This window comes from Papaver somniferum, unplaced genomic scaffold (genome assembly GCF_003573695.1).
Source record: "Papaver somniferum cultivar HN1 unplaced genomic scaffold, ASM357369v1 unplaced-scaffold_123, whole genome shotgun sequence".
Taxonomy (NCBI): Eukaryota; Viridiplantae; Streptophyta; class Magnoliopsida; order Ranunculales; family Papaveraceae; genus Papaver; species Papaver somniferum.
This window is the reverse complement of record NW_020621381.1, coordinates 767,245-795,177: the sequence shown is the minus strand read 5'-3', so window position 1 is coordinate 795,177 and position 27,933 is coordinate 767,245. Positions and strand designations below refer to the sequence as shown.

Here is a 27,933-nt window from a genome sequence, read left to right as displayed (position 1 = left end):
TCACAAGATGATCCAAATGAGCAGAGCTCCAATCATCATGCTTCAAGAAACTAAGATGATGAACTGTAATCAACTTGATATCAAAAAAATTTGTGGCTTCACAAATGTGGGTTGGACTTTCCAACAGGTTGTTGGTAGTAAAGGAGGCATGTTAATTTTGTGGGATAAAGACTTTGTAGAGATCAATGGTTCACTGGCGAGGGAATACACTTTGTCTGTCTCTTGTACTTACAAGTCAGACAATTTCAAATGGATGTTAACAAATGTTTATGGTCCATATAATCCAGTGGAGAGAAAAGATTTTTGGGTGGAACTAGATAATACCTGCAGACTTTGGGATCTCCCTTGGTGCATTGGGGGTGATTTCAACACAGTTAAAAAGTGTGATGAAAAAAAGAATTGTTATAGAATTACAAGGAGTATGACTCAATTCAATAAGTTCATTGAGGAACATGAACTTATTGACCTACCTCTGAAAGGTGCAAGGTACATTTGGTCCAATGGGCAATCAAATCCTGTGATGTGCAGACTTGACAGATTTCTCATCTCCCCTTCTTTTGAAACTCATTATCCATTCATAACCCAACTTGCCAAATCTAGACCAACATCAAACCACATTCCTATCCTTATAGACATCTCTGATCCTAGTTGGGGCCCTAGTCCTTTTAGGTTTGAAGTTATGTGGTTCTTGGAGAATGGTTTCTTACAATTATTAGAAAATTGGTGGCTTTCTTTTGATTTTGCAGGTACACCAAGTATTATTCTTTGGATGAAGTTAAAAGCTCTAAAGGAAAACCTAAAGATTTGGAATAAGGAGGTCTTCAAGCACACATACACCAGATTGAAGGAAGTTTTGCCATAAATTCACTCTCTCGACAAATTTGTAGAGGACAAGACCTTATCTGAAGAGGAGATCAACAAGATGCTATCTCTGAAGACGGAGTTTGAAAAAACAACACACATGAAGAAGGTTTCATGGAAGATTAAGTCAAAAACTCAGTGGTTGCAAGAAGGTGACAAAAATACTTCATTCTTCATTAGTAAAGCTTCAGATATAAGGAGGCACAATAGAATCAAGCAATTATACATAAATGGTGCGTTGGTGGATGAAAAAATTATTCTTCAAGATCATATTGTGAACTATTACAATACTTTATTTACAGAAGAAGAGATAATAAGACCCAATCTTGAAGACATTGTCTTTGATAAGATAAACACACAAGAGTGTGATATCTTAGATGCAGAATTCTCTGAGGAAGAAGTTATTGCTGCTATTAAGGATCTTGGAAGTGACAAAGCACCGGGTCCAGATGGTTTCCCAATTCTGTTTTTCAGCAAATGTTGGATCTTTCTTAAATTTGATATTATGAATATTGTGTATGAATTCTGTTCTACAGGTCAAATCAATAGCAAGCACAATTTCACCTTCATCACTTTGGTTCCTAAAAAGGATTATGTAGAGACAGTTAAAGACTGCAGGCCTATATGTTTTTTAACAAGTGTCTACAAAATCATAACAAAGGTTCTATCTACTAGACTGAAGCTGGTAATGGTTAAGATGATATCCCCTGTGCAATGTGATTAGATTGAAGGTACGCAAATAATATATGGCACATTGATTGCCAATGAACTTGTGGATTCAAGGATTAGATCTGGTAAAGCTGGTATTATTTGTAAGATAGACCTGGAAAAGGCCTTTGACAGGATTAACTGGAAGTACTTGGAGGTTGTGATGCTTCAAATGGGTTTTAGCAGTAAGCTGTGCAAATGGCTCAGGTTCTGTTATTCTACCTCAACCTTTTCAGTTTTAATCAATGGCTCTTCTTTTGGTTTCTTCTCAAGTTCAAGGGGTGTTAGACAGGGTTGTCCCGTTTCTCCTATTTTGTTTAACATAGCCATGGAAGGCTTCTCAAGATACATGGATAGAGCTTCTCAACTTAGTCTTTTTAGTGGTTTTTCTGTAACTACTTCTAGCATTACTGTCAATCATTTACATTATGCTGATGATACAATATTCTTTATTGATCACAGTAAAGAGGAATTAATTAACTTATTTTCAGCTCTCAAGTACTTTGAGTTTATTTCTAGCCTCAAGGTTAATACTTCCAAAACAAGACTAATAACCATTGGTGAGGTGCCAGAGTTGTCTGTTTGGGCTGTAGAGTTTGGTTGTGCCACTGACAATCTTCCATTCATGTACCTTGGTATGCCACTGGGAGCTAAGCCAAATTCTAAGCACATCTGGGATCATATTATTGAGAAGTTTGAGGAAAGATTGTCTTTGTGGAGACAAATTTCTCTTTCCAAGGGAGGTAAACTTGCTTTGCTTAAATGTATTCTATGTTCACTCCCAATTTATTATTTCTCTCTTTTTAAAGCACCTGTTTCTGTGATCAAAATACTTGAGAAGAAAATGAAAAATTTTCTTTGGGAAAATGGAATTGGATCAAAGGTTTCTCATCTCATAAATTGGGGTTTAGTTTGTGCTGACAAAGAAAGGGGTGGTCTGGGAATGCGCAACTTAAAGATAATGAATCAGTGTATGCTTGCTAAATGGTGTTGGAGGTTTGGTCAAGATAAGAATAGGCTATGGTACAATATTATTGTTGATAAACATGGTGATAGTTTCTCTTTTTGGGTTCCAGATAGGGTTAAATCTTCACATGGTGTTTCATGTTGAAAGGCTATCACAGAAACTGCACACTTGGTATCTCAAAACTCTACGCTGAACATCCATTCAGGTAGGGAGATTTCTTTTTGGAATGATATCTGGAGTGGCAACATATCTCTTGCCTTGGATTTTCCGGCCCTTTACAGGTTAGCTTGCAGTAAGACTTCAAAGCTAGCTGATATGATCTCTACTAACGGTAATTGGAAATTTGACTTCAAAAGGTATTTCTCCAGTCTTGAAGCAAATGATTTTGCACAATTTTTGCTAAGGATTGGCAGCAATCCACCGGAGTTGGACAACCTCTCAGATACCAGACGCTGGACTCTAAACAGCAGTGGAACTTTTAGCATCAAGTCTCTTTATGCCAAGTTGGTAGAAGGTTCTGGTTTGGACGACTTCCCTTATGGTTTTGTCTGGCATAAGTCAATCCCTCCAAAGATCAATTTTATGGTTTGGTGTATAATTCATGAGAGACTTAATACCATCGATAATTTGCAGAATAAAGGAGTAGATATCTACAACTCATGTGCCCTCTGTGGTGATGATACAAAATCGCATGATCATATCTTCCTTCACTGTAAAATAGCTCATAAAATATGGTATATGGTTTTGCCTAGTACTTTCTGGTCGTGGGTGGTACCAAGTAGTATGCGTATGCTTGCACACAGTTGGAAACATAAGCACTTTTCATCTTTAGGTAACTTTATATGGAATCTAATACCAGCTGCAGTGGTTTACACAATCTGGTTGGAGAGAATAAGTGTACATTTGAACCAAATCATACTTTCAAGACAGAAGATGACTTGGGATTGGAAGTAACAAGTTCAGTCTTAGCTTGGGAGGAGGCTGCGGGTAGAAGAGTTCATCTTAATTTTTTAAGTACAGTCCACAATACATGGGATGCTATTTTTGTTTAATTCTGTATAATGTTTTCTCTTTTTTTTCTCTACCACTGGTAGATCTGCTGTATATTCTTTATTCTTCAATAAATCTTCGCTTTTTATCAAAAAAAAGTGTTAACCTAGTATTGAATGCACACTTGGTCATGTTTAAAGGATGTTATGTTTTACGTTGCATTTTGTAAGGAATTGCAGATAAAAATGAATTTCAAATAAACGTCCATCTTTTAAGGTACAATGTGGATTTTAGTTAGTGTAGTTTCGATTCGTTAGTATGTACGATATGGTGCATGATAAAAGAATTACGAGGTTAGATTTACAAAGACATTCATGTCTCAGCCTTGGCAAGCCAGTAAAGGTTTTACTGAATGAGACCGAAAAGAAGAACCTTCACCAATAATGCGAAAGGTGGACAGAAACAAATTTTTTCTCCCCGCAAATCCCTTCTGTAACCAGTATTCAGTGTGAATTACATTGGCGTAACTTTAAATCATTTAAAATATAAGTTGGGTCTGTAAGAATAAGTTGATCACTTAGGACCCACCCTTATATGACATTCAAAGTATCCAGATGTAATTTGAATGTGCCAGTCATTTGTTTGGTTACGGGGATGCGACATAAGAAAAATGTATGACTGACGGAAGTTTTAGGACCGTATTTGAGATTCGTTTTGCTTTCTATGCTGAGATGAACTGCAGAAGTTCTTCCATAGTTAATTCCATGATAAAAAACGAGAATATAAGAAAACTAAGTTTGTTTGTTTTTTTTGTTTTTTTTGTTTTTTTTTATGTATTACGGTTTGAGTTTGGGGAAGCGGTTTAAGGATCAGACTTTAGATAAGAATCTAAAATCTTTGGTTGTGGTACCAACTAATGTAGAACGATATGAGGAAGAATGCAATACGGAGATTGCTAGGGATACGAAGGAAAAAAGAGATGCAAAATAGATGAAATTGATAAAGAGATTAAGAAAAGATAAAAGATAATTCGCATGAAACGAATAATAAGAATGATAATATTACGATTGATTAAAAGATTGTTTTCTAAGACAATCGTATGCCTGTTTATATAGGCTGCTAGATACCTAAAATAACAAGAGTTCTAAATTATATACAGTATATAGTTTCAGAAGAAAATACTCAGCTTCAGTTGAAAGCTGTATCAAGCTTGAATTTTTTAGCTTCTGGCTCCACCGAGAATATTTAGACCAATAGGAATCTTTTATTTTTACACACCACCAATATTTCATCCAATAACACCACCGAGTAGAATATTTGGTATCCACCGAGCTTCTATAAGCAAACAAAAGTTCTATAAGCAAACCCTATTATCTATAAGCAAACCCTATGTTAAGATTCGAGACCAAAACGATAGAAAAAAGATAGAAATCCTTTGAATTGGGGATTAGCCAAGGGTTTAAGCAAAGCTCATTAATTATATTGATTTGATTGATACCATAAACCCTATAACAAACTATGAATTTATATAGAAACCTAGCTTGAATCCTAAGCAAATAACAAATAAGGAAACACATATTCATTCCAAAAATAACTAATATTCCTAATCGGTGTTGGTATCCCAACATCCCCAACCCCTTGAGACACAACTTTTCCTCAAGTTGGATGAAAACTAAAATAAAACATAGATAAATAATTTGCTAAAATATATCTAGCCTAAAAATATAGTTGGTTTCCCAACATCCCCAACCCCTCGAAACGAAACTTGTCCTCAAGTTGGATCGTTAGAATAGTTTACTATGAAAACATCATCATCCGCTTCCAACAGTAACACTTGGGCTGCCCGTTTGCATAAATGACCAGGTGTATAAGCTTCATCACAATGAAAGCATAAGCCCTGCTTTCTCCTTTCTTCCTGCTCGAACTTAGAAATTCGACGTACTGGAACTGTAGTAGATGTAGTTGTCGTAACAGGTTTTGATGCAGCTTGTATAGATTTTGTAGCTTTGAACCTTGATGTTGCATCGATAGCTTCCTCTTGACGAATTGCCAAATCAAAAGCTTCAGATAAGCTCGAAGGACGAAGCATACGAACACCTGCACTTATATTTTCACGAAGTCCCGAAAGAAAAATGCTAATTTGATGTGACTCTGGCATATCGGGCACAAAGTTAAGCAATTTTTCAAATTCAGTAATGAACTCACGAGCTGAACCTGTTTGCCCTAACTTAGAGAGGCTGGCACATGGATCAGTATATTTCCGTGAACTAAAACGTGCTCGAATTGTATGAGAAAACTGTTCCCATGTTAATTGTCCTAAGGAGCTAGATATCCAACGATACCAAGATATAGAATCCCCCTCGAGATGTACAGCAGCCATACTTACCTTTTTAGCCTCTTGTACACCAACCAAGGAAAAATATTGTTCGGCCTTGAAAATCCATCCTTCCGGATCAGTTCCATTGAATACAGGAAATTTCAAATTAATCTGGCTTGCACGAATGATAGGAGCAGTACCAACTCGACCATTATTACCATTTGAATTTTGTGTGTCATCCTTCTCACCATTCTTATTTTGTGTGTCAACCTTCTCGCCATTCTTCTCCGCGATGTTCTCAGCAATATTGTGTTGTTGAGTTTGGAAAAAGGTTGCAATAGATTCCAAAGCTACAGTGGCCCTTTGCCGATCTTCAATAGCTTTTTGACGATCTTCTTTCATCTTGGAAAGCACTGATTCCAAATTCTTATTTAATACAACGATTTGTTCTTCTAAGTTTTTCACCGTCATTGTCGGAGTCCAAGAGAAAAACTTGCTTGACAGAAGGAACAAGGACCCAAACTCACCCGGTATTAGTGGATAACGAGCAACTAATTAATCAGGAGGCAAAAACTTGAATAATCACTATCGCGGAAACTGAGGTATTATATTGTTTGTGCTTGATAATTAATGAAAGGAACAACGGCAAATCTTAGATAGTCCAACGATCAAAACTTAACCGACTAGTAATTGGTGAAGCCCTCTTGGTGGTACCGTACTTTGTTCACAATTTCACGGTAATTTTTTTTTTTTATTTTTTTTGAACGGAGTAGCGGAAGATGGTTTAGGGAAAAAAAAATTGGGGTGGAAGAGTGGTTTTAGATCGCTGGCTCTGTACCAGATGTTAAGATTCGAGACCAAAACGATAGAAAAAAGATAGAAATCCTTTGAATTGGGGATTAGCCAAGGGTTTAAACAAAGCTCATTAATTATATTGATTTGATTGATACCATAAATCCTAGAACAAACTATGAATTTATATAGAAACCTATCTTGAATCCTAAGCAAATAACAAATAAGGAAACACATACTCATTCCTAAAATAACTAATATTCCTGGTCGGTGTTGGTATCCCAACACCCTATTTGGTATCCACCGAGCTTTATACCAAAAAAAAACGGGACTTGCGTGCGATAAATAACCAAATCCTATTATCTATAAGCAAATCCTAACTCTTTTCTTCTAGGTCTCTTTGTTTGTCGAAATCAATGAATCTTAACCCTTTTTTTTGTTCTGTTTTGCCGCTACACTTTTTCCTTTCTCTTGATAAACAACAAGATCCTAACATCTGTCGGTAAATCCTAAATCCCTAACCCTATTATTCATTCATTTGTTTCTTTCCTGCTATTCTTTTACAAGTGATTTCAATTGTTATTATAATTTTTATAATATATATTCAATCAATCTCTCTATTGGTTAATCCAAAATCAAATTTCCTTTTGACCCGATTTTAAATTACTTTTTGTTTTTTGTTTGTTCATTCTAAAATCCATAAAAATGGTAATGCCGGATTCGATTTGGTATTACAAAATATTTTTTTTATATATATGCTTCAGATTTTTTTAGTTGTGGTTCATATGGTTGGTATTCTGAAAAGATTAGGCTAGGATAAAAATTAATTAATTAAGTGGTTTAAGCTGAAATAGAAGATTACTCTGAAAAACAATAATCCATGAATTCATCTGAAAGGTGTCTTTATATTTACGGACATGTCATATGTTAGTGTTCTGATATGTACTACATCGGAGGCAGGTTACATTTATGCGACAACAAAGAAAATTAAACTTTGTTTTCATGCAGCAATTGGCATACTGCAATGTTAGTATTAATTATACTTAGTGTTATCTTATGTAAGGTTTATAGACTGAATCAATCAATTACTGAATTTGAAAGTTTTGCCATAATTAGCTTCAAGCTGAGCAAGCCACTGGGTGAGTTTGTTATAATCTACTCAGGCAAAACTGGGACCCTTTGGATAATGATTTTTTTCTTCAGTTGGATGACCAATTTTGATTTTCTGTTTTTTTTTTACTTGGCAGAATCTCAAGGCTCATGAAAATCTGAAACAGATCTTCTGCACAAAATCAACTGGAGGAAATCCACTTTCAACTCAATCAAAGATTATTCCTGAACCTCTTCCTTGGTCAATAATTCTAAAACATCAGCCACTATGCACTCACCATTGTAAGTATCTACTGAGTAGTTTCACGTGAGTAGTAGAACGAAATGGTTTTCAGCATGTTTCAAACTAGAAGTGTATTTGAGATGAACTAGTCTTCCTGAAATGGAAGCTAAATATATGAGATTGAATAATAAGGAAATTACATTTTATTGTAGCTATAGGATTAAGTAAAAAACAAATTTGCTACCTAATACAGTATTTTTAGAACTTTGTATGGTGAATACAACATCACTTATGGAGAAGTGGAGCCACAACTTCGCCATTGCAGAACCATGTAACCGGATCAAACACCGTCTTACAGTTAGGTGTGGTCTTCTTGGAGTCTTTTGATCCTTAAAATTTCTTTCCTCATTTTGTTTCGAAAATTGTTGTATATTATGCAGATATGGAAGTGCGACTGGACAAGACAATGGGCAGCACTAAAACTAGAATTATATTTATATATTTACAGAGTTGTAGCATGGGTCCAAGTTAAAATGTCTTACATCTCTTGACCCAGATCGAATGGGAAGTCACGGAAGAAATTGTTGCCAGTCACTAGCTTGGTGATCTTGCAGGTTGCATCTCGGGTAGTGGATATTCATCTGATATCTTCATTTTCTAAGACCAAGTGCAGTGCCCAAGCTTTTGAAAGGTACTTGGAAATCAACAATATCTGCTGTAGCAATTGTGGGAATGTCAATACGAAGTTTTGGTGCAATAGCATCAATATCTGCTCTCTGTTCTTTTCTTTATTTTTTTCATCGCAGGGATAATCAGCAATTTCAGTTTCCATCTAAGGCTGATAGGTTTACAAAAAAAAAGAAAAAAAGAAAAAAAAGGTTATCATGGGTCATTGTGACCTGCAAGCAATCTTAGGCGGAACCTTGGTGGAAATTAAATTAAACAAATTGAACGAGCAGGGTTGATATTCATTAAGGATGATGTAAACTGCCTCTTCCTCCAACTAGAAGTAATCCAGGTCCATTAGCCCTGGCCGCCAGCTGAGATTCAGGAGTTGTACTTCTGAATCAAAAGAAAGGGATGATCCAGAACTATGAATAGTGGCCAACCCGTTGTATGCCATCTATCTATCTATAAAGTTGAATCTACTGTATAATTGACACTTCGGAATCACGCTAAGTGGGCGTATGTATGGATTGACATGATACCTGTGTAAATTTGACAGGTCCTTAGTGCACGTGTTCCTCTTCAAATTTATTGTTCATGAACTTTCTAATTGTTACTTTTTTCTTTCTTTATCATCTCTATCCATTTTGGACGTCTACATGATATATTTCTATGGTTCCATCGATCCAACCGGGTTAGTACATTCTGGGATCATGAATCATAGCCCGTGCAAAGCACGGGCGCACATCTAGTAAAGAGAAATACTAAAAGGGAAATAAGATAACTTGTAGACTAAACAAATGTCCTACATCATAAACCGATCATTACGGTGCTTCGGTTGGAAGGGCCAAAAACCGACCCGACCCGATCATTACGGTGCTTTGGTTGGAAGGGCCAAAAACTGACCCGACCGTTGCAGCCTTATACCCTCCCATTAAAAGCCACTTAAGAATTTCCCCAAAAATTCCGTTGAAGTTACGGTGCATTGGTCGGTAGGGTCAAAAACCGACCCGACCGTTGCAGCCTTATACCCTCCCATTAAAAACCACGTAAGAATTTCCTCGAAAATTCCATTGAAGTGAAAATAGGTTAGTGATTGGTGGGTCTTAAGATGAACTTCCATCGATCACAAAATTCTATATATAAAATTGAGTTTTTTCGAGCGACGTGGTTAATTGGAGTTTCTGGTTGATTCTGGCCCCATCACAAATAAATTTTTGGTATAATAACATTTCAGCCAATAAAATTTGAGGAAAATATTTTCGGCCCCACAATATATTTTTTAGCCAATCATATCCAATAATTCATTTTACCTAAAATAGTTAAATCTAATAAAATCTCATATCATTACCAAAAATATATTTAACACTAAAATTCTTAAATATATCGAATGAAATCACATCAAAATATTTTATTCATCACGATTTCATCATAAAATCAAATCAACTATTAAATTAATTAAAAAAAAGTCCAATCTCCAAATTACATTCCTTATAAATATATTAATCATAAGTACATTTCCCAAATATTCTACTACCAATTAAACTAACGTAATTGCAGTATACGATTCCAAAGTAAATAAAAAGGTATTGATCAAATTTTGATCAATGATTAAAATTTAAAATCACAATACATAAAGTTGTAGAAAATTACCTGTAAATATCGGATGCGTACCTCCTCTTCCGCAAAGAAAGAAAATGATTTCTAATTCTGCCCAATAGTCAAGATACAATCATTAATAGATAATCATGATGAACTAGACATGATATTTAGCAAAACTTTGAATATGAGGAACAAAAAAAAATGTCAGGAAAAACTAAAAGTGCAACCCAATAGAATACAATGAACATATCTCAATATTTTGATTTATTAATTGTATATTTCATAAGTAAATAAAAAAATAATATTGTAAGATGCAAATAACACAACAAATAAGATGCAAATTTTCGGTAAATTTGGGACAAAAATATTGCAGTAACTAAATGCGTCTATCTTTTAGTTATATTTAGGACAAAAATAACGCAGTAACTAAATGCGTCTATCCAAAAATAGTGAATATCAAATATTTTAAAGATTACATAATTCTTAAGAATCGGTAATGTTTCCTAAATAGAGTTATTTTTCATGGAATCTTCGGCCATGGTTACTCTAGAATACTGCAACAAATAAGATGTAAATTTTAGAAACCATCCTCACTTCCTGGACATGTAGGATATTTTCGTTATTTTTAGAACAAAAATATTGTAATAATTAAATGCGGCTATCCAAAAATATTGGATATCCAATATTTTAAAGATTACATAACGTTTAAGAATATGTGTTGTTTCCTAAGTAGAGTTTTTTTTTTTACGGAATTTTCGACCTTGATTACTCCATATATAAAGCTCTTGAACAAACGCCAAACCTAGGTTGCAGGTTGCTTTTTTTTGACTAGGTTTTTAAATTCTTCTAGTTCATGTAGTTTTTGTTCTGTTTCTTATCCATTTTGTTTTTGTTGTTTGTTTTGCATGTAGCATTGGTTGCAGCACTAGGAGGTCGCTGTTCTTTTGAAGATTCTGATGATAATAATGTTGTGGTAGTGGTAATAATAAAATTGCGGTAATGAGAGGTCATGGTTCTTTTAAAGCTTTGCGATGGTAACAATGAACTCACACTAGATATAAAATATTAAATCATTTTTTGTTTTTTTTTTGTTATTCCATGGATTTTTCATTTTTTTGGTTTTGCAGTTGGTGATATCTTTTCTCAAAGGGAGATTATGTGATAAAACTAAACCTTCTTTTTTTTCGTAGGAGTTTTCATTGTTTTATCATACTTCTTATCAATGTTTTTTTGCGATTTTCATTTGTGCTATTTTTTTCTTTGATTTTAAACCTCCTATTTCACTTTGTTTTTGGGTGGGCGATCTATACAGATAATGCAGGGAATTTTTTCATTGATAACCCGACTTCCGATAAGTCAAAGGTGGCGATGATTGTTATCACATTCGAGAGAGGATCATGTAAATACTACATCTCGGCTCATGATTAGTAGTCTTAGATGATCATGTGTGTTTTTTTAAAAGATGCACCAAATACAATTTGACAAGTTGAATTGTCTACTAAGTGAGATAGTAAATGGAACGTTTTTCGAGTTACAAATGATTTTATGCTTTGTTTTGTGTTTATTATTTCGATACATTGTTTCTATTTAATGGAAATGAACTTATAACAGGACTATGCAGAATAAATTTTTTATAATAATTCATGTCGATACTTTTATTTCTTTAAAAGTAATATAGCAAGATACTACGAATTGCATTCCCATGAAATGATTTAATATTGTCCTTTTCACCTGAGATTGCTTTCCCCACTTCGTATATGAGTTACTATTTGAGTCTAAATATGAATTTGAATACCTACACTAACATGTGCATTACCGGTGGTTAAGTGTAACTATTACGATGTAAAGAAAAATAATATTCTTCTGGGATAGTTCATTGCATGTTCATTTTCCTTTATTTATATTTATTTTATTAATTCCTTTACCTTTGTTGGTTTATTTTAGGGTTGGACCTATGGATGTTGAGGTCAAGCAAAGAAAAATTGCTAACCAGAGAAAATGGACCAGGAAACCAACAACAACGAACGCCTTGAAAATATATATTTTTGAATTAGTTTTTTACATTGTATTATGTGAAGCACTTTTTTTGTCTCTTTTTTCGTTTTGTATTTATTTGTAGTTTTCCCGAAAGTATATATCTGGGAGTTTGATAAAGCCTTTTGTTTTACCAATATGAGAATTTGGTAGATATAATTTTTTATGTGTCTAAAAACGAAAAAAGAACTTTTTTGCAAGACATGCATATTTTAGCCAATGGATTCAGAATCGATGAAGCGATTGCTAAAAAGATATCTATCTAAACTTTAGTGTGTCTTGAAACAACTCTAAGTATGATGAGTACAACATTGCCTATATTAGGTTTAGATACATACTTCTTGAAGAAGATATAACCCTTGATTTAATTGAACGTGTGAAGGTGTCAAGTATACAACATTGCCTATATTAGGTTTAGATACATACTTCACGAAGAAGCTACCACATTGCCTATATTAGTTGAAAAAATATTGGACGTGTGAAGGTGTCAAATATTCATCAAAATTGAGGAAATATGAATCCATTGGAAAGTTTTTTTTTTGCGCAATTCCAGGATGCACTGGAGTTTAAAAAATTAAACTCATGTTCGTCATTATATCTTGGGTATTTCCTTTACATGCGTGTCCAATCCCAACTTTCGTCCCATTGGTTTTATTCCGTTTTTACAAAAGAGGTGTTATTCACAGAGGTAATATATAATAGATTATTGAATTCTATATTATTAGTTATGTCAAGAATTTGAGATCGGTCGTGGAGATCATCATCGTCTTCTAAAAACTATCATACTATTTATTTCTCACGTAAAAAAGCGAGGGCCTATTGCAGCTAGCTATAAGAATTTTCAATTAGGAGGTCTTGCTAATTGCATGTTAGTTCCTTATAAATTTTTTTTTGGAATTTATTGCAAGTGCCATGAAACATGCTAGAATATTTTGAAGACGCTTGGGATGGATTAGGTAGAATGATATTCTTATTTCATTTCCAAAAAAGAGGATTATGGTTGAGAATGACGGAACATGTCAATGCATGGACGCACACCATTTGTAGGTCAAATTGTATTGTCGTGGCGTTCTGGAGGAACATGAATACTTGATTCCTAGGTATTAGGTGTCCCATCTATAAAAAAATTTGACGCTTTTACACGCATATTACACATATAATATGTTGAGAACCAACAAAAAGAGAACTAATAGATAATTTTACTTCAGAAAAGAGAAAAATATATGTAGGATCTCATTCCAACTTCGAAAAATAAGATCTCGATGACATCAAGTTTTTAAAGCGATACTGGGTTTGAGAGTACATAATTTTGGCACTTCTTTTATATTATGAAACATTTCTTGGTGTTACCACCTCGAGCTAAAAGTTAAATTCAAGGATGCTGACATTTTTTACATTTTAAAGGATAAATATCCTAGGATTTCCAAGATCTGTTCAATGAAGTATCCGTAAGTTATATGAAAACTGAAGGTATTCAGAATACCGGTTTTTCTCAAAAATTAAACCTAGCTGACTCCATAGATTTTCTGGAATTATGGCACGAGCTAACAAACAACCAGTTGCGGACTGGTAAAGAGGACTCGATGGTGGAGTATAAATCAGGTGATCCGTGGTCAGTTTTCTATAAAGCAGACAGGGAGAAGAAGGACTCATTTTCTTATAAGCCACTTAACTGGTTAAACTCTATTCCACCTAGAGTTGCATTCTTTGTATTCTCAGTTATGCTCCATCAAGAATGACGTTTCGAAGGAGAGGTATTGATCATTTGGGGTTTATCCTATGCTCCAATATTACAATTGCATAATATACACTCACTTGATGTATATATAATCACTTATTTGAATCCTAACTTTTTGTTTCCCTGAAATGAAACACACACTTCAATATATATGAAGTATTGGATGGTACTAATGGAGTAGCTCATCTAATTGTGGAGTGTCAAGGTAAATTAAGGTTTGAGTTTCTATATATACCCCAACGATTTCGATTTCTTGCAAAGACGCAAAAATATTGCACATGGCCAGGATTTAGTAGCATAAGAAATATAAAGGAAACAAATCCATCGAGACAGTAGATAATGATACTATATGGAGCTTTTCATTTCTTCTTTCACTCTAAACTGCAGTGTCTCCCTTGGAGCTCATATTTGTGTTTGCCTTTTAATTTTGGTTGTCTTATTTTCTTGCACACCTACTCGGATATTAGCTTATTGATTTTTTATTTGTAACATATGTATCATGCTTACTGATATGTTACCGATTTCTATTATGTTTTTGTAACAAGGGCATCTATATTCCATAAGCAAGATACAGACCCGTGCATGGCACGGGTGAGAAACTAGTCCCTTTAAAACCTAGGTTCTTCCACAGTTTGTACGTTAACATAATTTGTGGACAGAACTAGTTTCATGAGTTCTTTTCTTTTCTTTTTTTTTTCTTTTCTTTTTTTTTCCTTTTCTTTTTTTTGGAGATTAAGCAAGGGTTTCGAGGGAACCCAAAAAACCACTACAAGAAAACAAAGATCAATCCTTACATCTTGTGTACATTTGATCACTGCTAACATGACAATGTTTTACATGTATTTTTCATTCTTCTTTCGAACAAGAGGTTTCATCTGCATGACTGCACTGTATGACAAGCTCCGTTTGAGTTCAAACTTACATACAAACCAGCAATCTCTAACACATGGCTGAGACACAAAAACATACTACGTAGTGAGGGAAAAACAATCAAACCAAAAAATGTCATTCGAAATAGAAGACACGGTAAGCAAAGCAAAGTGCAGAATGTAGGAAGAAGATCTACTAGCACTCTACACCACATTGCTTAAGAATTGGTCCTGTTTGCTTCGGCAAAAATGGATCAATTCTAACCCAAACCAATGAGAAAATTGAAGCAAGAAGGATGGACCAAAGAACGACAATGGTGGGAGTTCTATTTTGTCTTCCCATCAATCCTTTAAGGAAAGGATACAAATGAAAGATTACCCAAAATGCAAAGAAAAGTTTCCCAAATAAGGGTCCCCATGCACCATATCCATTGTTGATTGCATCAGAAACTCCAGCTACGACTCCCACCATGTTTAGGATGATCAAGGTAGTTGGAGGAATGAGAAGTGTTGTCCACTTGAAGAGGTATAGCTCACCAAACTCAGCATCTTCCGCAGTTTTTGAAGTGACCGTGAAATTAGTGTCAACTCCAAAAAGTACCTTCAAAAAACCTTGGAAGACCGCAAAAAGATGCGCAGAAGTACCTCCAATTACCCAAAACTGCTCGTTTCTCCACCAGTCTTCAATGCTAACACCACTCCACCGGAGCTCCAGTACACCATTTACTATGATGGAAAGGAAAAGAGCCAAGAACCATACACTAGCAAGGTTCGTAAGCTGTTGTAAACATAGAAACATAGTCAGATTAAAACAATTCAACTAGCTGAACTAGTGTATATTAAGACCAAATCAACTTACTGTGGGGATAATGAATTTGCCAGTGAGAAGACAGACAGCAGGAATAGTGCAATACAACAGAAGAGGAATGGAAGTGAAAGGGTAGACAATGGTGTTTGTGTAAGCAAATCTCTCTAGCCATTTCAGTTTCCCACCGTACCCATACCATAACGGGCAATGTCGACTCATGAAAATCTCAACTGAACCTAAAGCCCATCGCAGAACTTGGTGCAACCGATCTGAAAGATTAATGGGAGCAGAACCCTTGAAAGCCGGTCTCTTAGGATTACAATACACCGATTTCCATCCTCTGCAATGCATCTTGAACCCTGTCAATATGTCTTCTGTAATTGAACCATAAATCCATCCAATCTGTTTGGAAAACAAAGTCAGTATAAGAAGCTTTTTAATGAAGTTACCCATAAGACATCAGAGTTATCAAAAATAGATATCGTTACCTCTTTTCCCCATTCAGTCTTCTCTTCATATCCACAGCTAATAACATGAATAGCTTCCTTAATAAGAGCAGTAGTGTTTGTTCCATCGGGAAGACCACCTTCTTCCATGAGTGTAGACGTAATGAAAACTGGAGACTGACCAAATCTCTTCTCGAAATTCTTCTGTGACATCAAAGATGATTTCTCTAACTCGTCATAGCCTTCTAATCCTTCTTCAATCTCTTCAAGATCAAAGATGGGCACTGAACCTCTCTTTGAGTAAGTATTCTTCATTGACTTCTTCTTCTTGTACATCCCTCCAAATAAACCTCTAAGTCCTTTCTTCGACTTCGATTTTGGCTTTCTCGAACCAGTGCAACAGCAACAACACCATGAAGGCCAACAATCACAGGTCATTTTAGGCCGTTTTTCTGATACTGGTGGATCATATCCATACAATGCTTGTCTGTTGAAGACGCAACCTGTTCCAACATAAACTGGTCCTTGAATCCCATCTAGACCTTTCATATTAATCTACATCAAACAAGGCATTCAGTTAGTTCTTCACAACTGAGCTGGACTATGAAGGAGGTTTCATACAAGCCCAAAATCTAAATATGATTCCAAATGAGATTTAATTCAATTAGAACGTAGAGCAACTTACATCGAAGAATACAACATTGCGATTAGCATATCGATCGTGACGATCAATACCGTCAAATCTTTGGGGAAATTGTACAAAACAGAGTTTCTTTCCCAGTTGAGGATCCATTAGATAACACATTGCTTCTCTTATAGCTTTGCTATTGTTAATGTAGTGATCACAATCAAGATTTAAAAGGAAAGGTGCATTTGTAAGAACGGCGGATACTCGAACCTGAATGAACAATATGTTAAATCGTCTCACCTCACAGCTCACACATCATAATTTATGCATATTGAGTTTTAGTGAAATGCTCACCAATGCATTCTCAGCACCAGCTTTTTTGTGATGACTATAACCTGGTCGCTTCTCACGTGAGACATAAACAAGCCGGGGAAGTTCCTTACCCTCCACATCTAGTGCACCTGCACTTCCGAGGTAAACCTGCAATGATAGATTGTTAACTTCCACAAAACAGAAATTTCTACCAAAATCTTAAACTTCTCTAGTGATCATGTTTTAGACATGTATGTATATTTGACAAAAGTTGAAGGGTTATTCTGTCAGATACCTGAATCATTCCAGGATGATCCCTTGTGTTGTTTCCAGGCCATGGGGTTCCATCTCCCATAACCCAACCTTCCTCTGGTTTCTTCTGTGCTTTTGCCACCAATGCATTCATCCTCACCTTAAACTCTTCATATTCTCTCTGGAAATTCAGTTATACTGTTAGAACGGTTCTATCCTTTTCCGGTTCAATTATCATATACGATCAGGAAGAAAAAAAAATTGATGTCTTACTTTCATAGCTCTCCTGTCTTTCACAAACGTAGCTTGAACTTTATCTTTCAGATAATCAATTTTCTGGGAGAAGTAAAATTCAGGAGCCCTTGGTTCAATAGTATACTTTTTACAGAATGGAACCCAGCGCCTTGCGAATTCGGCTGTTTCTGACAGTGTATCAAATAGTAGCATTGAAGCACCGTCGTCGGACACATAACAACTAACTTTCTCAACCGGGTAATCAACAGCTAAGATTGAAAGAACGGTATTTGCTGTTATAATTGGTGGTTCTTTTAACGGATCCACTGTACTCACGAAAACATCAACCGGCGCTAACTTGCTTGGTTCACCTTCTCGTTCAAATCTTAAAGACAAACGGTCAAGATATGTTTCTCGATTGATTGGGTTCCATTTTGGAAATTGATCGAGTATCCATGAAAATGCAAACCATATTTCACAAATAACAGAAATCAACCATAATGGATATGCGTCGTTTGCTGGTGTTGTAACTCGAAAATGTAAGAAAAAACCAAGAATAATGAGCCGAAGAACAATAACAATTCGATATGGACTGATTTTGCTTGACGGAATTGGGACTTTACGCCATAAAGGTTGGCGTGCTTCAGCTATTCTACACAACAAAAAAGGTCCACATTAATATGGCAATTCTAAGTAATAACGTGTAAAAGTGATAGATTAGAATCATACAGAACATCGTCTTCATCCCCTTGATCGTCGCCTCCATCGTCTTTACTAACTAAACCTCCCTTTTCTTGCTTAGCTTTCCATTTCTCTACTCTTTCCTTCCATTCTACATTGCTGTACATGTCTTTCTCCCCATCAAACTCCTTACCGGTAACTACATATCCCGAAAAAAACCAAAGTTAAATTTAAGTACTAAAAACTAAGAGCCTGTTTGGTATAGTTTTCAAAAACAGTTTTCTGTTTTTAAAAACAGAGAAAACAAAAAACAGGAGAAAACGCGTTTGGTAGGGACATTTTCAGAAAATGTTTTCTATCTGTTTTCTGTTTCTGAAAACAAAAAAGTGAAAACAACAAATTATTGTTTTTTGTGTTTTCTCTTTTTTTTTTCTTGGTTCTTTTTTTTCTATTCAAAACAAAGTAAGAGCGGGGGAATGACTGCAAGTGAGTCATGGATAATATCACTATCTCTTAGAGGAATCTTTACATTTGATACGATTTAGTTGATTTTCCTTGTTTTAAAAAACAGTTTACCAAACAATTTTTCAGAAAATGAAAACAAGGAAAAAAGAGTATATTTTTAAAACAGTGGAAAACTATTTTTGGAAACTGTTTTTGAAAACTGTACCAAACATGCTCTAAAATTCTTGAAAATTTTATGTCATATTTTTGGGAAAAATGTTATTACCACTTCCTGCAATTGACGAGTAAGCTGGTCCATTTGGATGACGAAACAGGTGAGGATTATAGTCACCATTTTCCTATAAATTATACAAATTTAAGTGTTAACCATAGAAAGAAAAAAAATTGTATATAATGTTAGTAGGAATATGAATATTTCGATTGTATTACCGAAGGATTATTGACTTGAACATGATGCTGGTTTGGTGTTTCAAGTTGATTGTTCTTAGTCTGAAATTCATCTTCGAAATCGTCTCCATCCACATTGTCTTCATCATCTCCCGCTACTCTCGGACACCCTGCAATAAATACGTGACTAAGTGTCTGATCTTTATGTCTTTGCAAGAGCTTTTATGAATGTATGTTTTTTTCACATTTACCTTTGTGACGCTTGTAACGAGTATTGCATTGAGGGCAACATTGGTTTCCTTCACTCCTCTCATACTCGTAACAAGGCCGGCATACAGGGAACCCACATTCGTAACAAGCGACAAACACTTCACCATTCTCCTTCGATCCGATTTCGTCACCACAAACTCGACAAATTTTTGGAACCACGGATTGTCGTGTAGGTGGTCGAGGCTAAAAAGAAAACGAATAATATTGAATCAACGCAATATATTTAACAACCACTTGACAAAAATCAACGACAAATTAGGATGAGTAATGTACCTGATCATCCATGCCATGCAATACGTGCATCTCATTTCTTAAATGAGAACCGGCGACCAAGCCCGTCGTGGAGGTCAGCTCCATGACAGCCAAATTGATGAAGAAGATGATGAAGATGAGGAAGAGTGAAGAGTGCGGGAAGGTTTTTTATGGGATAGTCAAGTAGGGAGAGAGAAAGAAATGTTGTTTTCTATTGTACCAAACTGTAAGTTGAGAAGTCGAAAAAGAAGGTAGGAGGAGTTTGAGTCGATCAGAAGTTAAAGAGTGGTTAGTTGGTTTCTCGCTTCGATTCCAAGGCTAGTAAGCTTGTAGATTTACACTCAACATTAAATCTAATTTATGCATACTACCAAAATATACCACTTACTAAATATATCTGTCATTTGTGGCTCACCCTTTCAATCAACTCATTTTTTCATCTTCTTTTGAATAAAATAAAATAACCAATCTCCCTCATCACACACGTCTATCATTTATCATTGATACGATACGTGTTCATTGCCTAACATTTAGTAATGCCGCAGCCCGGAGGGTCGGACTCATCTTTACCTGAAATTTCTCTAACTTCTAATGCATGTTACAGGTGGGTTACTACATGAAAAATTCTATATGCCCATTACATTTGGCCCCCCGATTGATATCTGGACGTGCCCTTGAAATTAGTACAAAAACTCCTAAAAAAAACAAAAAAAAAAACAAAAAAGAAAATATAAAGAAAATAGAAGAATATATTTATTTATTTCTCCCAAATGAACACGGCAAGAGTATGCACGTCTGAGGCACGACACAGTACGCTAAAATTTTGGCACATCACAATAAATGATCTGGCATGTCACGGGCTTAACACGATAGCTTACTGTGTTGTGGTATGCCAGACAAATAGACACATCAACCTGACAGAACGCATGGCACGTGTAATCACGCGGCATAACACAGCACGACAAGCGATAAAGTAACAATCACCTACCAACACCCTTACAACCTAAAAAGGATTTAGACACACCTATTTTTCTTCTCACAGAAAGGATGCAGAATCTCCTTCAATCTCATAATGAACACATCTTGGCTATAAAGGATTTGGGAGGCAACGTAGATTTCTACCAACTGAAGAAAGCTATGCTGAATAGGTTATTCCCCATTCGATTCCACCATATAGGAACAAGTGCTTACCTGCATGTTATTCAATTGTCCTTGGAACATAAAAGAGACAAGAAATTCATTCTTGAGAATCATCCATGGACAGTAGTACAACATGTGGTTTTAGTTGAAGACTAGAGTTTATTCATCAAACATCCCAAAGACTGATTTAGGTTTGCTTCTTTCTGGTTTCAAGTTCTCAATCAGCCAAGATACTGGTCAGATGAACAGTCGATCCAGGAATTAGTGGAAAAATCGAAAACGAGAACGGTACTACAAATCGACCTTTCAAGCTCTCCTCAAAGAGTATATGTCATGATGGACCTCAACAAACCGTTCATGCCAGGAGTAATGTTAAAAATTGGTACAGGTATGTGGGTTCAATTTTCTTATGAGAACATACCATTACTCTACATTCTTTGTGGATTTCCAGGACATTCTTTTAAGGATTGCACGAACTTTTAGGCATTGAACAAGCAATGAACAACAAGCAGTTCCCCAACTACCCATATGGACGGCTCAACACAAGGATGAAGGCAATTTTCACAAAAACCCAAAGGAATAACTACTTGCGGCACTAGCGGAAAATACAAAAAAAAAGTCTGCCAAAAATAGACTTATAATCATTAAAAAGGACTGTGTTCGGGAGCCCTAATATTGTAGTCTTATTTTCCAAAAAGACTGTGTCTGAAACACTAAAAATTCTTTCAGTTACGACTACCTGCATCAGTCTACATAGTAACCATGATTGACACAGTTGTTTTGTCGGATTATATTTTATAAAAAAAAAAGAAAATTGATTCAGCTGAATCAGCTTTGGATTCAACTGAATACAAAACTAGAATCAAATATAATAGTGAAGAACAATTTGTATACATATTATACTACTTCAAGAATCAACAATCACCCAAGATCCAGATTTATTACTTTGCCATTTTTACTATTGTTAACATAAGTAACAAAGCAGATACAAGAAAAAACAAAAATGAAGTCTTTCCCATATGCTTCATAAAAGCGTTTAAGCTCATCCTTGCTCCTCCACTTGGATCCTAACGTTTCAGCTAGCTTCTTCTTCTGCAGAGCAAAAGTATTTCCTCATTATAAGTATAGCTAGATAACAGAAACAAAATGACCTTCACCCTGAAGGATAAAGTATTCAGTTAACATTTTGAAAATGCAAAGAGAAGTGACCAACCTGATTTTCATTATTCATATAGAACTTTTCCCGGTTTAATTACTTCTGCCATTCCAACTTTGCTTCACCTATGTAGAGTTTAGGTTGTTCCAGTTCAATATCTAGAACGTGCAATCACAAATAGAATCTATTAGCAAATATATTATACGCTTGCTAAAATGGACACAAGTACACTCATACATATTTATATCAGAGTTAAAAAGCAAAAGAAGAACTTATAGCTTGAAGGCAACACAATCAATATACCTAAGCTTCCTAACTGATGGGTATGACATATATGTAGCAAAAATATGTCCGATCATTAGTAATTTAACAACGTTCTAAACGATAGAGTATGGTGTACAAGTAAACCTTTATTACATATAAAGTGTTCTCAGAAACAACTGTCTTATAATTTATAGTGATTATCATCTAAGAGTTTTTACATGTGGTTCTACTTCCACAATACCATAATAATCAAGTGTCTAGTTCAACCAGCTTATATGTTAAAGCGTTTCAACAACAATAGTAGAAGCAACGTCTACAACACAATACTTACCAAGTGGTTACCTTTGAAAAGCTCTACAATTAACATTTCGATGCAACTCCATATCCATAGATTTATCTATCTTGTGCTTATGAAATAAACCAAAAGGTGTAGACATTAAGAGTAAAAATAATACCTAATGAGGATGAAAAGCAGTACCAACATTACAAAAAAAACTAATAGGTGGTTCACAGTAAAACAGTAACTGATAGACACTGCAGTTGTCAAGAATTCAACCCAACCCTCAATGAACCAGTACCTAATAAACACTGGACAATGGTCAAAATTAAAAGTTATATAACAACAAAAGAGTATCAAAATTACATTAAGTTGTATACCCGACTATAATTGAATCATACAGGCTCCAACTTATCAGTTAGATGAGTTGGAGGGGTATCTTGACAATGGAACATCGAGATGGACTTCATCCCAATTCAGAAATGCTCGAAGATCCTGCTTATCAATGCTTCCATTAATTGTGATTTATATCTCCAGAGCTGCAAATATACTGCAACACAGTAAAACACTTCCCGATCGAATCAGTTGCTCAAGTTTGTTTACTAGGAAATGGTATCTAATAGAACATGACAAAGCAAGTAATTTAAATAGAGAATACTTATAGAGCTTCAGCAAACAAGGTTTAAGGTACATTCCTTACTCTTAAATACAAAAGTGGGAATTAAAAACCTTCTTAGTATCTCATATTAGAATGGATGGATAAGTGAGTTACTTTTGTTAAGTGACCGCACAATCCATCGTCTACATTGGAGGTACCCAATACAAGATCAAACCAAGTTTGATGCAATCCCAAGGAAAGAGAGATGCTAACATAAATGCCAGCACCATTTTAATAAAAGTTTGGATGTTTTGCAACCCCAAGTTTCTCAACATTTGATCCCCCATCAATCTGTACACAAAAAAAAACCCAACTCAATTTCAAGAGTAAAACAATCACTTTGACATAAATCTTAATAAAACTGGAAATATTAGCGCACAATTTACCCCAAGTAGTAACATTAATAGCAATTAGCAAATCCTAATAAAGCTACAATCTTCTAACGAATTTGGTACTAATGAAACTTTTGTTTGGCCAAAATCTCACCCAAATTCAGATCCCTAATGCAATTGCGTTGGATGCTTCACGGATGACAGGTAAATCTGATTCTTATCCTCTGTAAGCATGAAAAGTAATATAACAATTGAAATAATGCTGAAAGGCCTTTTAGTAAACTGAAGAACCCAACTAAATGCCACTACCAATTCATTGAATAACAAAGGGACGCAGTTGCACATAATCAGTTTCTAAGAAGACATACCATGTGCAGCGTAGATAATAATTCCTCCCACTGGACAAGGTATTCCACAACGCTTGGAACACGGCTTGGAAGCATCACTGGTTCACTGTCTTCTGTTAAAGTGTGTTGCACTTCACTGATTCACTGTCTAATCTCTTACCAATGTCATTTAGATGGATCACCTGCAACAGCCAAAAAAACATAACACCAATTTGTAATATCAATTACATGAAAGTGCAATACATATTACAAAACAAGTAGAAGACTCATCTTTAGGTAGATAAATCGAGTACAAATCTAGCTTACCATGAAACTGTTGTGCTTGAGAACCCCCCAAAATCTAATTCTTCCTACTTCTCTTCTTTTGACTAATCTTCTCAATGTTTTCTCAAAAGAAACACAAACCAAATTCATTGTAAATCCAAAAAAATTTAAATATAAATGATGGAATACTATCAACACCAGCCAAATCAAAACAAAAATAAACCCAAGAAAATCAATACAACCAGATTGTACACGAATATAATAACCTAACTCATAACTCAAATCATAAAACTGAAATTAGAACCAAACCCATTATTTGAACTCCATGGAATCAAATGAAGCAGCATAAAAATTGAGGGTTCTTGAAAAAAAAAAGTTACTATATATATAAAAATCAGACTCATAGCATCAACACTTACGAAGAATCAAGGGTTTTACAAACTCATATTCTTGGACTAGTCAGCAATAGGTCGTGCATAGAGTATAGAGATTTCGTTTTCTAGGGATTATGTCGGAAAAAATCAAACTTTTAGGGTTCAAATGGATTATTGAAAGACTGGGTTTGGTTTCTGAAGATCGGTTTGTTTCTGAGATATAGGTTTAGGAAAGATAACTCTGATTAATCTTGTTGAAAATAGATATTCGATTCAATGTTATGACAATGAATCGAATGGAAGAAAGAAAAAGAAATCTGACAGATCGAGAGATCGAGAGAGAGAGAGAATATGTGTCCAGTAGTAGCAGAGGCAGGGATAGAAATCAAAGAAAGGGGAAAATATCTAACCTTGGGCATCTCTCCTAAAACTAAGACCACGGAAACAATTTCCACAGTCCACACGCGGACTTAATTGTATTTCTTCTAGAAGCTCCTCCGATTTACTAAACTATCCCCTAGTAGACTTCCAAGGGAGCTCTTATCACTTTTCCTAATTTTTTATATAGAAACATCTTTCCTTGGAAGCTCTATCAATTAAGAAAGCTATAGGAAGTCATATTTATAAATCCCAAACAGACTTAAAATATCCATTTTCTACTAGTGCGGGCGAACAACATGGCCAACTACCACCTGGAAGAGTCGTCACAACGCATGCAAATACCAGAGGGGAATTAGAACAGCAATCAGAAACGCCAAACCTTCACCATAACCATCAGCAACACCAGATGAACCGGAGAGAAGAGAAACCAAAAAATCAATAGGATACTTCAAACCCTATTAGGGTTACTGAACCAATCAGGGAAAAAACGTTCCCCACTCACTTATCAGAGGAGATGACTCATAGAGGACTGGTATGGAACTCAGTTACTTCACCGACAAAGCCTGTCAAAACAGCTGCTACAAGTTTACCAACACAGCTGCCACAACAAAGCAATAAAGAAGGTGCCATATCAAAAGTTGCTGCACAAAATACTGCTGAAAATAAGAATGTCAAAAAAATATATGCCCAGAAGGTCCCACTAAAAACTACCCAGAGTAAGCCAGCTAAGTTTGCAAGTAGGTTCGTCACACATGTGACAGAACATATCACTCATCTCACTCAACAGAAACCCAATAACAAAGGAAAAGAAAACGGCCCAACCAGAAGAGACCAACACTGTGGACTCTGGATCCATGGATCAATCTTCGGGTCAACAATCGGGTCAAAAGTCGGGTCAAATCTCAGATCAGGCCACATACCCGGAAAAAACCGGGTATCCACAGAATGCTTGCTTGTTTTAATCCTGATTACACAACAGTTCTCCTTAATGTGTTACAACACAGGGATGCAAAAGTGAATATTTTGGTTTACAACATAAATGGAAAACCAGAAGTAATAGTTACAACAAATTCCAAGCATGAGGACTTCCACCAGGTCATGAAGCCTCTTCGTACCTACAAAAGAAGAACAAATACATCACCTACAAAACTACCAGCAGATCTACTATTTCCAGGTACACCAGACTTTGCATCACAGCCTCCCCTACCCAAATCAAGAAAATTTGCCTCCATTGCTCAGCTGGAGAAACAACAATTAATCAGAAACCGTGCACCTTCATTTGAAGTACCAACTACTATAGCCAAAAAGATGAGAAGCAATAGAACAAGGCCTCCGACTCAATCAACAACACGAACAACACAGCCAACTGATGCACCCTCACCACCACCGAAACAAGTGGCCACCCCAACAAATAAGGATGCAAGAACCACCAAGGCCTCTTCCAGTGTTACTAAACCTTCTTGGAAACTTTCTTTCAACGAAGAGTTTGATGTCTTAGCCTCACTCCAATCTTTGCAAGGTGTTGTACCTACCCAACACCCGCACCAACCATGAATTTCTTAGTTTGGAACTTTCAAGGGATACACAATCCTTTGACAGTTTCGAAACTGCGTGAGTACTCATGCAGGTTTTCACCAAGTTTAGTTTTTTGTCAGAAACTTTAGCGTCTGTTGAACACATGTCTTTTTTGCAAAATGGTCTAGGATTTCATAGATCTTTATCGGTTCCTTGTACGGGACATATAGGTGGCCTCTGCCTGATGTAGACATCCCACCTCAATGTCTCAGTTGTAGTTGCTAATCATAGTTTTTTGCATGCTTTTATCACCTTGTCAAACTCTTGTAATGATCAACCATGGGTGTTCACTGGAATGTATAGACCGCCACAACCAGCAGCACGAAAAGATCTCTGGAAAAACTTTGACAAATCTATCTCAGCACCAACAAGCCCATGGTTAATCATGGGAGACTTCAATGACGTGATATCCCAGCACGAGAAAAAAGGTGGCAGACCTGTGACCGCAGCACAATTCAAAAATTTCACAACTTCATCAACTCTAATGGTCTCATTGATTTAATTTTCAAGGTGATGCGTATACATGACAAACAGACAAACTGACAACAACTTTATCATGGAGAGACTTCATATGGGGTTTGTTAGAGCATTGCTCGGTCGAACTCGCATGTGTTTTTATCTCAAGATTGTTTGTAAATGTTAGTGATCAAAACTATAAGTCTTGATTTCTAGCCTATTTATAGATGTCTCGGACTAGGACATAGATAGTGTAGTTGAGCTTAGATCTCCCAGCGTTTATCATTTGAAGACGAAGAACTACTAAAGGGTGCTTGTGGAACTTCATTAACAAAAGGTATGTGGAGACTTAAACTCATCTATCACTTGGAAAGTCTATTTCTTCTCTATCTCCTATATTGAGACATAAGTCGTATTACGATATAGTTTTCTATTATACGTATTTGAGATTTCGTGATGAGTTTATCTCGCTTATATATTTCTCGAACTATGTGTTGGCAAGCTTTCGCTTTAGCCATGTTCATCTTACATTCGTTGACGAAAGTCCGAAAAAAATCATATGAAAATTTCCGAGTTACATCTAACATGGTTTGTGTGATATAATAATTTGGTGTTGCCTTGGAATGTTTCATTATGATAATTTCAGTAACTTGAAAATTGCTTTGACGAAAAATAGTTTGTGAACAACAACTATATAACGTCCTCTAAGAAAGTTTCAATGATTAAAATTAAGAGTTGATGAGATAACCATTCTTGGATATAAGCATATATAGTGTATTCGCACATTAGTGTATAAATCCATAAACCGGGAACCAAGTGTATGCATATGTGTGTATACAAAATTGGTGAAGGAGACACCATAAGTATGCGTACCCGTACGCATACTGGTAGAGGTTTTCAAACCGAAAACATCTGCTATGTTTAGGAATTACAAACTCCTAAACTAGTCACCTTAAGTATGCGTACCCGTGTGCATACTAGAGGAAGTTTTCGAACCGAAAATATCTGCTGGGTTTGGGAATTACAAACTCCTAAACTAGTCACCTTAAGTGTGCGTACCCGTACGCAAACTGTCGGAAGTTTTTGAACCGAGAATT

General features: G+C 35.6%; 2 protein-coding genes and 3 long non-coding RNA genes across 9 annotated transcripts; 3 read left to right on the top strand and 2 right to left on the bottom strand.

The window, feature by feature from the left end:
- The first annotated feature begins 55 nt into the window (after window positions 1-55).
- LOC113331002 lies at window positions 56-3,588 on the top strand. The gene is made up of 6 exons (XM_026577776.1): window positions 56-746; window positions 888-1,313; window positions 1,398-1,465; window positions 1,586-2,618; window positions 2,742-3,270; window positions 3,396-3,588. The coding sequence occupies exons 1-6, from the start codon at window positions 56-58 to the stop codon at window positions 3,586-3,588; spliced, it is 2,940 nt and encodes a 979-aa protein (XP_026433561.1).
- A 3,379-nt stretch (window positions 3,589-6,967) lies between these two features.
- Window positions 6,968-9,221, top strand: LOC113330998. Of its 2 annotated transcripts, none has more exons than XR_003350630.1 (3): window positions 6,968-7,137; window positions 7,883-8,027; window positions 8,409-9,221. It is a non-coding gene; the product is annotated as an uncharacterized LOC113330998 (long non-coding RNA). The 2 variants fall into 2 exon arrangements; XR_003350631.1 differs by lacking the exon at window positions 6,968-7,137 and adding an exon at window positions 7,190-7,774.
- Window positions 9,222-14,776: 5,555 nt separating this feature from the next.
- Window positions 14,777-19,793, bottom strand: LOC113331037 (cellulose synthase A catalytic subunit 4 [UDP-forming]-like). Its single transcript, XM_026577812.1, has 12 exons — window positions 19,634-19,793; window positions 19,342-19,543; window positions 19,133-19,260; window positions 18,969-19,041; window positions 18,287-18,437; window positions 17,597-18,209; window positions 17,367-17,504; window positions 17,114-17,239; window positions 16,817-17,029; window positions 16,174-16,686; window positions 15,737-16,087; window positions 14,777-15,655 (listed from the first exon to the last, which is right to left on the bottom strand). The coding sequence occupies exons 1-12, from the start codon at window positions 19,715-19,717 to the stop codon at window positions 15,074-15,076; spliced, it is 3,174 nt and encodes a 1,057-aa protein (XP_026433597.1). The 5' UTR covers window positions 19,718-19,793; the 3' UTR covers window positions 14,777-15,073.
- An 850-nt stretch (window positions 19,794-20,643) lies between these two features.
- On the top strand, window positions 20,644-21,561 carry LOC113331068. The gene is made up of 2 exons (XR_003350654.1): window positions 20,644-21,140; window positions 21,236-21,561. It is a non-coding gene; the product is annotated as an uncharacterized LOC113331068 (long non-coding RNA).
- A 36-nt stretch (window positions 21,562-21,597) lies between these two features.
- On the bottom strand, window positions 21,598-24,854 carry LOC113331067. 4 transcript variants are annotated; one of them, XR_003350652.1, is made up of 6 exons: window positions 24,093-24,853; window positions 23,808-23,968; window positions 23,594-23,663; window positions 23,222-23,398; window positions 21,966-22,999; window positions 21,598-21,844 (listed from the first exon to the last, which is right to left on the bottom strand). It is a non-coding gene; the product is annotated as an uncharacterized LOC113331067 (long non-coding RNA). The 4 variants fall into 4 exon arrangements; XR_003350651.1 differs by having other exon boundaries at window positions 21,966-22,066; window positions 22,504-23,398; window positions 24,093-24,850; XR_003350650.1 differs by having other exon boundaries at window positions 21,966-23,398.
- Window positions 24,855-27,933: the final 3,079 nt, after the last annotated feature.